The sequence below is a fragment of the Ruditapes philippinarum genome, unplaced genomic scaffold (assembly GCF_026571515.1).
Source record: "Ruditapes philippinarum isolate M1 unplaced genomic scaffold, ASM2657151v2 ctg4776_1_1_1_1, whole genome shotgun sequence".
NCBI lineage: Eukaryota > Metazoa > Mollusca > Bivalvia > Venerida > Veneridae > Ruditapes > Ruditapes philippinarum.
In genome coordinates, this window is record NW_026861998.1 from 19682 (window position 1) to 32228 (window position 12547).

Sequence of the window (12547 nt, forward strand, 5' to 3'; positions counted from 1 at the left end):
TTTATAAAGTTGATTTTATATTGTTATACCAGTTATTCAATTGTCAGTACAACACTTAAACTACTTTGCACTTTAATTCACTCACTCAAATGTGATTTATGAATCCATTTGAGCTCGACTGCTCGTAAGAATAAGTAGAGCTGCCTTAAGCATTTTGACAGAATAATGCCCCTTTTATGACTAAGAATGTACGTTAAAGTTTGCATACCACCTCAACTGTTTCCAAAGTCTATTGACATATGGCTTTGAAACTATGCATACCTGTTCACCATCATGCCTGTAGACAGGAGGAGGTAACTCTATCAAGCATTTTGACAGAATGATGCCCCTTTCGACTTAGAATTTACGTTCAAGTCACAACTGGCTTTGAAACAAAATGAAATTTTATAAACCTCTTTGAAAGCATAATAGGCCATTTTGATCTTACAAAATTTTATACTATCAAGGCTCTTAAATTACTATCAAGCACCAAGAATATTCGAGCGTGCTGTCCTACGGACAGCTCTTGTTAAGGACTAAGGTTCACGTTCAATATTTATTCTTGTAATGTACAAACCAACCAAACCGGCGAGGTTTTTCTCAATATACAAAGCACATCTTTAAGTAAAATACCTTTATTATGCTCCCCAAAGGGGCATATAGATGCGGCCTTTTCCGTCTGTCCATCCGTCCGTCTGTCCATCCGCTTTGTTCGGAGCAGAACTTGAAAACTCTAGGACATAATTTGTTTAAACTGCACGGAGTGGTAGAGGGCATTGAGTCAGAGTGCAGTGCCAAAGAACCATAGCTCTGCCTCGCTTTTGGAGTGATTGCCTTTTGTTTATCTTTTTTACTTTTTTTGTCTGGGACATAGCTCTAAAACCATAAGAGATATCAACAAGAAACTTTGTATGTAGATAGACGTCATTGGATAGAAGCGAGTGCAAAAGAACCATAACCCTGCCCCCCTTAATTTCAAAGTTATTGTCTTGTACACTTTGAACATTGTCCAGGACATAGCTCTTAAAGTATAAGAGATATGAACAAGACACTTTGTAGGTAGATAGATCTCTTTGAATAGATGTGCAAGGCTAAAACCATAACTCTACCTTGTGTAATTTTGAAGTTATTGCCCTTTGTTCATTTTACACTCAGGACATAACTCTGATACTGTAAGAGATATGAGCAAGAAACTTTGTAGGCAGATAGATCTCATTGGGTAGATGAGCAGTTTAAGAAACATAACTCTGCCTTGCCTTATTTTTGAGGTATTGCCCTTTGTTTATTTTTTTCACTATGGACTTTGTCCCGGATATAGCTCTGAAACCAAGAGGTATTAATAGGACACTTTGTAGGTAGATAAATCTCAGTAAATAGAAGTACAATGCAAAAGGACCGTAACTATGTCTTCCTTAATTTTGGAGGTATTGCCCTTTGTTCATTTTTAAACTTTTAACATTGTCCAGGACATAGCTCTGAAAGTATAAGAGATATAAACAAAACACATCGTAGGTAAATAGATCTAATTAGGTAGATGTGCAATGCAAAAGAATCACAACTCTGCCTTGCCATATTATGGAGTTATTGCCATTTGTTCAGTTTTACACTTTGAACCTCTGACACTATAAGAGATAAAAACAAGAACATGTTTAGGTAGATAGATCTCAATGAGCAGTGCAAAAGGAACATAACCTTGCCTTGGCTAATTTTTGGAGTTATTGCCATTTGTTCATTTTTTTTTCACTTTGAACTATGCCCGGGACGTAACTCTGAAAATATAAGAGATATTAACATAAAACTTTGTAGATAAATAGATCTGATTGCGTAAATTTGCAACTCTGCCTTGCCTATTTTTGGAGTTGTTGCTCTGTTTCAATTTAACAGTGTGAACTTTGTCCGGGACATTACTGTGAAACTACAAGAGGTATCAACAAGAATCTAAGCGGAAAGATAGATCTCATTGAGTAGAACAGCAGTGCAAAGAACAGTACCTCTGACTTGCCGGATTTTGGAATTATTGCACTTTGAAGTTTGTCCAGGACATAAATCTGAAACTACAAGAGGTGTACTTTTCTGTGTCCAAAACCTATTCGGGCAGCACCACCCGGTTTAAACCGGCTCTTGTTACAGGAATTTATAGAAATCTAGGAAAGTTTTAATTTGCCTAATTAGAAATAAGAAAAAATATGAACTATGGTTTGGAAGCTGTGTTCCCTATTGCTGGTCAAGTTGATTTGGTCCTTTCGGAAAAAATGCCAGTTTTTTTTTTAATTGCTCAGTGTATGAATATTGTGTTCCCTTATAGTGTGTAGAATTTTAAACGTAACTTGTGTGATTTCAAAAAAGCTTATTTTACATTTTAAAACATACTGCATTGCATTTAATTCAGTATTTTCAAATATCAAATATGAAAATATTTTTCAGGTCAAACATAAATATAAGAAAAGGAACAACATGATATATAGCGAATTAAATATTTTCATGTTGTGACTTTTATCAGATTTTAAATAGATGTAGATGCGTGCTTAACATTTAAATGTCTATATTAAATCATTTTAGATTGTACAGTTTTAAAGAAAAAAATACATTAAATCTAACTTTTTAGACATTTTTATTATTATTGAACTGGCATTTATTGTAAATATACAATGTTATAATAAGTAACACATTGATCTTGATTGTAGGTTAAACCTGTATGATAAATTACTACACATATATCTTATAGTCTTACAAAAAGCTTTATAATATGATATTTGATTTTATCAAGATTTTTAAAACCTCTTCTTCTTCTTCGTTGATTTACACATTCATGATATATATATAAAATATGTAAATGGCTTACTCATACACATAATGTTCAGCTGGATCAAGTCAGACTAGTTGACTATTCAAACGATAATTGTTAGTAATGTCGCTCACATGATATGTTTCAAATAACATTCAAAGATGATGATATGGCACCGTCTAATTGGATCCAGGCAAACTTGTTGTCTATTCAAACCGATAATTGTTAGAAGTTTTATTCAGCTCACACGAAATGTTTCAACTTTCAAAGATGAAGATATGACATCGTATGGTTTATAATTGCCTTCTAAATTTGAAACGATTTAACGATTAAATAAATGTTGCCATATCAACACATTATGTAACTTATTAAACAGAAAGTCTTTGATTTCTTCCTAAAACTAAGATTACAACATCCCCTATGGCGTAGTAAGATGTTTGACAAATTTCATGAAAACCACAGCTTGAATGAAGATATTTCATTTGCAAAAAATATGGCATTTAGCTGCCACACTCCAATATAAATCACACCTGCATGTTGATTGCTTACCTTATTTCTGACTTGTTATGCGTTTTATACCTAAACAGTAAACTAACACCATTAGTTAAAGAAAAATAAATTTCAATTTAAGATAAAGTTTATTAATGAATGGCGTTTTGGTCCGGTTTCGCTGCATATATAGCATAAGTTCTATCCTTTCATATTCATTTTTGTGTTTAAATTACCTGTTTTGTTTGTTTTTACACATATTTTACTTTGACTGTACTTTCATAAACCTAGTCACGAAAAATATTATTACGCGAAGATTATGACATTTTCTTGACGCTTTTTGCGCAGTTGATGTTTTAGCCATACCGACATACTTAAGATCTTTATTTTGCTTCCATCTAGCGCAGATAATGCAATAACTATTTCAGGCCCAAGCAAATACCTGAAACTAATGAATAGAACAATGGAAATTCAGCAAGCTAACTGGAGGAATATCTTCTTCATGAGGTAGAATCATCGTCCCTGAAGATAGCAGTCACAAATCAGCGACTTTAACAGCTCGGTTCCTTTCAGTCAGTTATTGATTTATTTACATTATAACCTATTAGCATTAACAACAACAGCAAAAATATCAATCTTTCAACTATAATTGTCATACTTGTTTGTTATTTATTTCCTAGTTCTGCCTTGTATCAGGTCTTTTATTGTACCAGACCTTTAATTGTACCAGGCATTTTATTACACAGGCATTGTACAGGACTTTCACTGAATAATTATATCTATCATTTATCAGCTCCATGCAAACGGATTGAATTAGAAGAATGTTGCAATAGTAGGCGGTCCCGATTCCTCAATTATAAATTTTATGTTCTAAAGGAACAGCATAATTTACTCACATGTCTCATTTTATCATTTCCATTGCATATACATTGTTAGATAATAAAGACGTACACGCTTTTGAAATTAAATGCATATTCCATCGCTAAAACGCATAATAATTTATATCAAATATTGAATATCACGGGGGCCAGTCTTATGGACATGAATCACTTGATAAATTATTTCTGCTTTTTTCTGCTTTCGTTTATGATGCTGAACGAAACACTCAGGAATGATGTGTATTTCACTATGCTTTAGTCTTAACATGCTTTAGAAGAAAGACATTGTGTTTGGCGTTTGAGGCTTTTTTTTATAATAATCATTAATTCATAATTTTTGCGTGTGTATTTTAGCCTCATAATAATGTACTACGATACATATAAACAAAAATACAACAACTGTTGAATATTATGCAGGGCAAACCAGTTACAAAATTAAAAAAAATAGGGGTTAAAAAGCATTGTTGAAATAATAACAATGATAAATAATTCTAAACACTTCCCTTTTAATTATGTGTATTGGCTAAGTTTAGAAGAAAGTAATCCGACAAGGCATCAGTGGAAATACGGAAAATGCAGTGAAAAATATTTTTAGTGAATATATGCATTTAATTTCATCAATATATTTCAAAATTTTATTTATATAAGTATATAATGAATGTAAATATCTGTTAAATTACAAATATATAACATTTAATCCAGTGTTTTATTTGTTATTTGATATCAAACACCGACAAACTATATAAAATTTTGTTATATCAGACGACACGAGCATGGTATTCTCTCTATATACGACATTTTTCATTTTATTAGCTATTGGTAAATGCAGAACACTTCAATTATGACAGTATTGTAATTAAATGGTACTCACTAATGTAAAGTCTGGAAGTCCATATATATTGAAGTAAATGAGGTAAAATGAAGAGAATAAAATATTTTTATAAATATGATCATATTAAACTGATAAACTGTGATATGAATAAAAGTTTTGAATATTAAAGTTTCTCTTACATATAACTAAAACACGTTGGTCTAGTTCGTAAGGCTAAGAAAAAAAGTAGGGTGAGGTTCTATCGAGCCATTCTTTGTTTTCGTGCCGGGCCTGATAAACTCTATAATATCAAAAATATGTTATTTTCATGTTTTCAATTTCAGTATGCGTTTCTTTCTTTAAATTTTAAAGGAAACAACAAAAAACTGTCAAGATCCTCTCGAGTTCATGCCGCGCGCATTAATATGTTGTGGGCCATTTCTATACAATGTTTGTTTCTTAAAAGATTTTTAACTACAAAACATTGTCGGTAATACAATCAACAATCGCTTTTTACACCAAGAATAGCTGTGTTGGATTTTGCCGTTGTATTCGGTGGATAATATCTGCATTGTAGATTTTCCATTATTTTTGTAGAATAGCTATTTGCTTTACAATATCTACAATACGATTAAACTGAGACATAGACGGCAATAAATCGTCTTATTTCGTCTTTCTTCTAGGACCCAGAACAACAATTTAAAACCAATATGCACAATTATATAGTGTTTAGCGATTAAAGTAAAGGGGTTTGTTTTTATGTATGTAAAAAGAAGGTGGAGCAAACATGTTGAATTAAGTACTTTTTGTACAGTTTCGCTAGGATCTACGTATAATTAGAACTAATACGTTTTGAATAATATGGCCAATTCAAAGTACTTTTAGTTCGACAATTTAACCTCTTTATAATAGCGAAAATATTTTGACCATTTATTTTTATCAAAGGTAAAGATAACGAAACTCCTTTACGAACAATTATTATGTGTCTCAGAAAAACAGATACTATTTCATTCCAATACTCTAAATATATTAATATTTGAAATGTTATTACAAATATGTCCATTGAAAGTGGTTTTCTGAAGGAGCTTCTAAGACATTTTTTTAATTCAATGACAATTTTTTATATTAGAAATCAGTACAGCCATAACCGGGTGAATTGCTTAATAAACTTAGTCTTCTAACAGAATAAACAGATGTGATGGCTGGTTTGGTTATATTTTTTAACATTCGGTTCTAAATAATGAAATCTGCTTAAGCCAGTGCTAGGGGGCCTGGACCGTCCCTGAACTGACTCAATCAAACCGAGCAATAATGCAACAATTTTGCCGTTTTGGGCTTTCTTTAGGGATTCTTATTTTCTCTAATTTACTAGGTTAAGGGTTCAAGTACATTGGGTTAATGTAAGTTTTAAAATAAATAAACCAACAGGAAATTCCGTCAATCATGAGCAAGTCTGATACTTTTATAAACATGCTGAATATTTTATATGAAAGCGTCACATTTACTTATGAGCTGGTAACATTGCGTTTCTTATTGTGTTTCAGAGGAATTATTACCATATTTGTCCATGCATCGCCACCACTAAAAGAAGTTATCTATCTTTGGTAGCAAACTACTGCAATTATTTCCTCGTCAGAAAAGAAAAACAACAATGTTCTTATAAAAACATACACATTTATTCTGAGACATTTTGGTCATAAAAACATTTGTGAAAGTCATTTGAAATCATCATTTCACGTATTATCATTCTTTCTGACATTCTCTCATATTTAATAACACTGGCCATCGTGGAGTTTGTACTTTCCTCTGCAATAAAAGATATTATGATTAAACAGTGATCATTATGTTCTTAGATTTCAGTAAAATTCGGAATTTCCAGTGACAGATTATGAACAAGGGCATAAATATACACAACGAATAATCATCCAATCCGAGATAAATAGTTCTGAAGTAAGTTAAACTTTTTGAACTATTGTTTAAAAATATATAATGCTCACTTTGATATTTGAAAAGAAAACCACAGATAATAAGATTAATTAATTACTATACAGTCTCTTTTGAAATGTAAAATAAACATGTTTTGAATACACACAGAGAAAATATGTTATGTTTTAAACTCTACACACTACAGATAATCACAGTATGATAACATAGTGTCATTAAAACAACTGGCAGTTTTTTTTATAAGAATAGACCTTATTAATTTGACAGGTAAAACGGAATGCAGCTTAGAATATAATTTATGCATTTACTTATTCAAATTAGACATATTCAGGAAGAATTTACTAGATTTCATTAAATTTCTGATGTAAAATCATTTTACATAAAGATAAGCCTAGTATATCTTTAAAAAATATCAGACAGAATTAATTTTATATGTATGTATCGCTATGAAATATAAGGTCATCTCAAATGAAAACTTACAATACAAAGAGAGAAGAAAAGACGTCTTAATAATAATACAAATGAGCCGCGTCACGACAAAACCAACAAAATGGGTTTGCGACCAGCATGGATCCAGACAAGCCTGCGCATCCGCGCAGTCTGATCAGGATGCATGCTGCTACAAACTCTATAGCAAGTAGAGAAACTGATAGCGAACAGCATGGATCCTGATCAGACTGCGCGGAAGCGCAGGCTGGTCTTGGTCCATGCTGGTCGCAAACGCATGTTGGTTGGTTTTGTCGTGACGCGGCTCAAATTTAAAATCAATTCAAATACTTAAATTTGTGATCTAAGCAAATAAGTTGTTATTTAAAAAAGTAGAAATTTTGCACACACAAAAAAAGAAATCACACAGATATAAATAATGAATTACAGAGAGCATGAAGTTCATATTTTGCCATATAAAAGACGGTGTGTCCATCAAATGTTTTTTTATATCTGAATCTGAATTTTTTTGGTAGTGCTATTTCTTATTTTAAAGTTTATTATTTTAATATATAATTTCATTTCGTCAAGGTATCCATACATTAAATAAATGGACCAATATTTACAACGTCATATATGAGAGAACATAGAGTCGTCTTCCAGTGCAAAGCTAAACAAATACCAAATTTAGAAGACAGTTTCTAAAAAAATGTGTAGCTTTCTACTCAATCCTTATTGCATTTGATTGTTATTCTATTGCGTATGTTTGATTGAAATAACATATTGTTTAAACTAAATGCTAAATTTTACTTGCAAATATGATTTCAGATGAAAAGAGGTTAAAAAAGCAGGTGATTGTAATAAAACTGCCTATATATCTTTGATTGAAACAAAATATTGTTTAAACTAAATGCTAAATTATTCTTGCAAACATTACTTTATATAAAAAAAGAAGTTGAAACAGCAGCTGTACTTACTGGCATTTAGCAATACAATCGTTATCTTCTGTTCCATCAGTTGTGCAGACAGGATCATACTTTCTTTCACATACACAGTATGTTGGCTGAGGTTCTGGTTGCTTGTATTCAGGTTGGGGTCTGTATTCTGGTCTAGGTTGGGGTCTGTACTCAGGCCTAGGTTGGGGTCTGTACTCAGGTCTAGGTTGGGGTCTGTACTCAGGCCTAGGTTCGGGTCTGTACTGTGGTCGTTGAGCTTTGATATAGTTTGGTCGATCTGGTCTGTCAGGCGTGTCAGGACGATTACATGGACATCTCCCGTCACATCCTTTGTACTTCCATCTAAAAGTAAAAAGAAACAAAACACCAATGAAAACGATGTAATAGTTTTATTAAAAGATAATCTTGATCTGTGTCTCGTATTTGTTCTCAAAATAATTTTGTCAAGAATTTCAGTGTCGCATATATTCTAAGCATTTTCATTTCCGCATAAAAAACTTTCATAAAACACTTAGTATATGTGGCGAAAACATGTTAATTATATTAAGAATGATTACGTATTGAGAAAAACTGAATATTTATAAAATTAATGTCCACACCAATATTTTTCATGTAATTTAAATAAATTTCAACTTACTCGCAATCCAGGAAACATTCGTTGTCGAATTGTTTGTTTCTGTCGGAGCATACAGGGTCGTAACCAAATGGTCTGCATATCTTATCACAGTCAAAGTCTGGTTTATCCCTTCTAACAGCGCAATGTGCTGAAATGTATGGTATATGAAATAAACTATCTTTGAGGTGGTATGAATTGTGTACAAAACTTAGCGGTCCATTCATAAATTGTATATCATCCAACTCAAACAATAATTCATAGAAAAAATATAAATCATCAATATTAAATAAGTTTAATGTCTGAACAATGGAAATATAAATCGTGACAATTGTAGTATAGGATTATTGCGGTAAACAGGCTTGATATATTTTAGTCAAATAGATGTTTACGAACGTTTTTTTGTTTTGTGTTGTTTTTTTGCATCAAAAGCAATGCTTAAGAACAACAATTCAACCGGGATACAAATATTAATAATTTCTTTTGGTTACGGTTTGATTGCTCTGTCGCTAAATATTGATCTTACAACTCTTTTCATGCATCTAAGGCTATGGTTTTATAGTAATATGTTGTACAATGATGTTGTTCATAATCCTTATAGGAGAAATTGGTGTTCATTGGTTAAAAACTTACTTTGTGAACTGGGTTTCATAGACGCATGGATATTTCAAACAGTTGGTGATGCTGATTTGTTTTTATTAAATGTAAAACAAAGATAAGAGACCAGTTTGTTCACAAATAGAATGATAGATTAACAATTCCACTAGAGCACTCTTTTATAGAAACATAGTCATTTTTTGCTTTCAACAGTACTATGGTTTTATAAGGCAAAGTGTTTAGCAAAATTGCTTGTAAAAATACAAATAGCTGGTATCAAATTGTCTAGAGGATCCGAAAATAGTTGTGTGTCATTCTTAGATAAAATACGCAGCGTCCTCAATAAAATCAGTACAGTTCATTACGTAACTGAATGTTTTTCGGGCGATTCCGTATTTATATTTGTTATTTGAAAGTGTTAGATTGTTCAATAAAATTACGACAGTCACCCACAAAAATGAAATTATCCAATGAAAATATCATAGAGGGATGACGAAATAAAAAATAAGTTCATCAATATTTGATTAAAGTGTGACATAAGACATATAAAACAATATAGAATTAAGACATATAAACAATGTAAGACTTACCAACAGCGGCAAACAGCACCAATATCACAACTGTCTTCATGATAACTTATTGTCTAACAGAATATATTACTGTGAATGCTAAAGCTGGTACCGAGCAATCCTAAAAAAACCCTCTCTTTTAAATCTTCAAATGTTACGCATCGTGGACTTTATAGAACAGTTGCGGAAATTAAAATCATGGTTTTCTTCATAGTTATTTGTGATGTTCAGACAGGTTATCAAATTAATGAGAAATTTATGACAGAATGATTTACAAACAAGTCAAATATAAACTAAAGTCATGCTATAAACTGTCTACTTTACCGTTCGTATAACGACGACGGTGTATTTTTTATTAAGTTTCTGATGGGCCTTGCAGCATGTTCGTGTAAAAGTGAAAAAAAATTATAAATTTGTCAAAACTGATGAAAGTTATGTTATTGCACTCATTTCTAGCATAAAATAAGGTTAAATGTCTCGTTACTAATAAGGAGCCATTAAGCTTTGCTGTTTTTAACATATATTTTACCAAACATTACTTTATTTACGTTATTTAGTGAAGGTCTTATACTTGCACATTAAAAAACTTTGATATACATGTACATGCATTTTTGTGATCTCAAAGCTTAAAGGATTATACTCAGTTCAAACACCAGTCTGTGAAATTATCTAGGTCAAACGTTTGATGGTCAATTGCCACATGAAGTGTTCACCTAATTGAAATAACACAAGCTCCCACACCAGTAAATAACAACCTTAGTGTCGAAGAAATCAAATTGAAATGTTTCGGTATGTCTACAAACCATTCCGATGTATGCGCCTCTTATGTGTGCGAAAGAAATATTGTATATTTAACCTTCTAATAGTAAGCATTCATCTTATATATGTATGGTCATATGTGTTTTCATATTAATTGGAGACTTTCCTAATATAAGCTGCTAATTTCTCAGGTTATAAATTTCTATCTTCTTCTTAGCTATAGCAAGTCTTTATGTGCAAATAATAGATCATTTAAAAGTGTTCTGATTATGGAAATATATTATTAAAGGGACTCAACTGAGTTTTTTTGACATGAAGGGACCGGAAATATGTGTTTTAGATTTTTGTAGAGATGTATGTCTAGACTAATAACTCTCGTACAAATTTTCAGATCATTCGCTCACTCTGTTTCCCCAAAATAGTCAATTTTGTTGTGCAAATTGGCGCAAAAAATGAAAATCGTTGCAACGCTTTGACTCAAATCGACCAAAAATCGCATAAAAATCGATTATCAATTTAATACCGAGCATAAGTATGTATTTTCTATTGCTTGGTTTCAAATTTTAAGTGTACAAGTTGATTTAAGAAAGATTTTCAAAGTTTATTATTTTAGGCTATTGGGCCTCAGTGGAGTTCCTTTAAGAAATACAAAATTAAACGAAAAAAAATACATACGTTTTTCAGCAGGGTTTAAGTGCAAATATATCCTTTATATATGTTTGTCGATTAATGCTTCCCTCGAATGATATTATTTTCAAAACCTTTATATTCATAAATAAAACATAAGCATTTTGCCTTTGCAACCGTTATGAAACTCTGTTCTATAAAGATGGAATAATAATGTATTTATTCCTTTTTAGAAAAAATAAGGCCTTAAGACAACATGTTATGTATATACTTGCTGGCGGTTGTGTTATATTAGTACATATATGAATTACTTCATTGTTATTAACAAGAAACACATCGTACATGTATACATGTTGTTTGTTGTATACTCAATAATAAACACATTATTCTTAAACTCAGATATGTATATGTAAGTTTCAAATATAAGAAGGAGAGAACTACCATTAGCTATTGTAGCTCTCAGTCCAATTACTTTCTGCTTTTAAATTGAAAATTATTAAAATGTGTATATATCTTGAAAAAAATATGGTTATATCAAATATATATACATTGAATAATGTACTATTTTTATTTGTCGGAAAAACGTTTTTTTTTCTCTTTTGTTTTGTTTTTTGTTTGTTTTTTTTTAAATCCGATATCGATAATGTTTTTAAAATGTGCTTTCAGTTCTTTTTAATTTTTAAATTCATTTATTTTAATTATTTATTTCATATGCCATGTTGTATATACCACAAAAACAATATTTAATATATTTTATACATGTAATGGTTTTAAGACCATTTTGGTTTCATTTCTCGTAGAACCCCTTACAACATTACATTTGATGACTTATATATTTGAAATGATTACTGGCAATAGTTCTGTTTTATTCCTTTAAGATATTTTTCTTTCAGAACAACAATATGAACGGAGAGACATTAATTTATTATGGACTTCCATGCATGTAAAGATAAGTACAATATATCAACATATTCCTCCGCCAGTGAAGCTGGAGTCAGTACGTTTACAGTGTCGGTGTAACTTTAAAACTAACAAAACAAAAATATCCAAGTAAATCTCTGTTATAATTTTATATGAAAATTTATATTCCCCAGTTAATAGAAATAAAATGTTG

General features: G+C 31.2%; 1 protein-coding gene across 1 annotated transcript; it reads right to left on the minus strand.

Annotated features, from left to right (window-relative positions):
- Positions 1 to 6596: 6596 nt before the first annotated feature.
- Positions 6597 to 10230, minus strand: LOC132717578 (insoluble matrix shell protein 6-like). The gene is made up of 4 exons (XM_060701071.1): positions 10069 to 10230; positions 8906 to 9032; positions 8290 to 8610; positions 6597 to 6748 (listed from the first exon to the last, which is right to left on the minus strand). The coding sequence occupies exons 1-4, from the start codon at positions 10106 to 10108 to the stop codon at positions 6712 to 6714; spliced, it is 525 nt and encodes a 174-aa protein (XP_060557054.1). The 5' UTR covers positions 10109 to 10230; the 3' UTR covers positions 6597 to 6711.
- Between the last annotated feature and the right edge of the window lie 2317 nt (positions 10231 to 12547).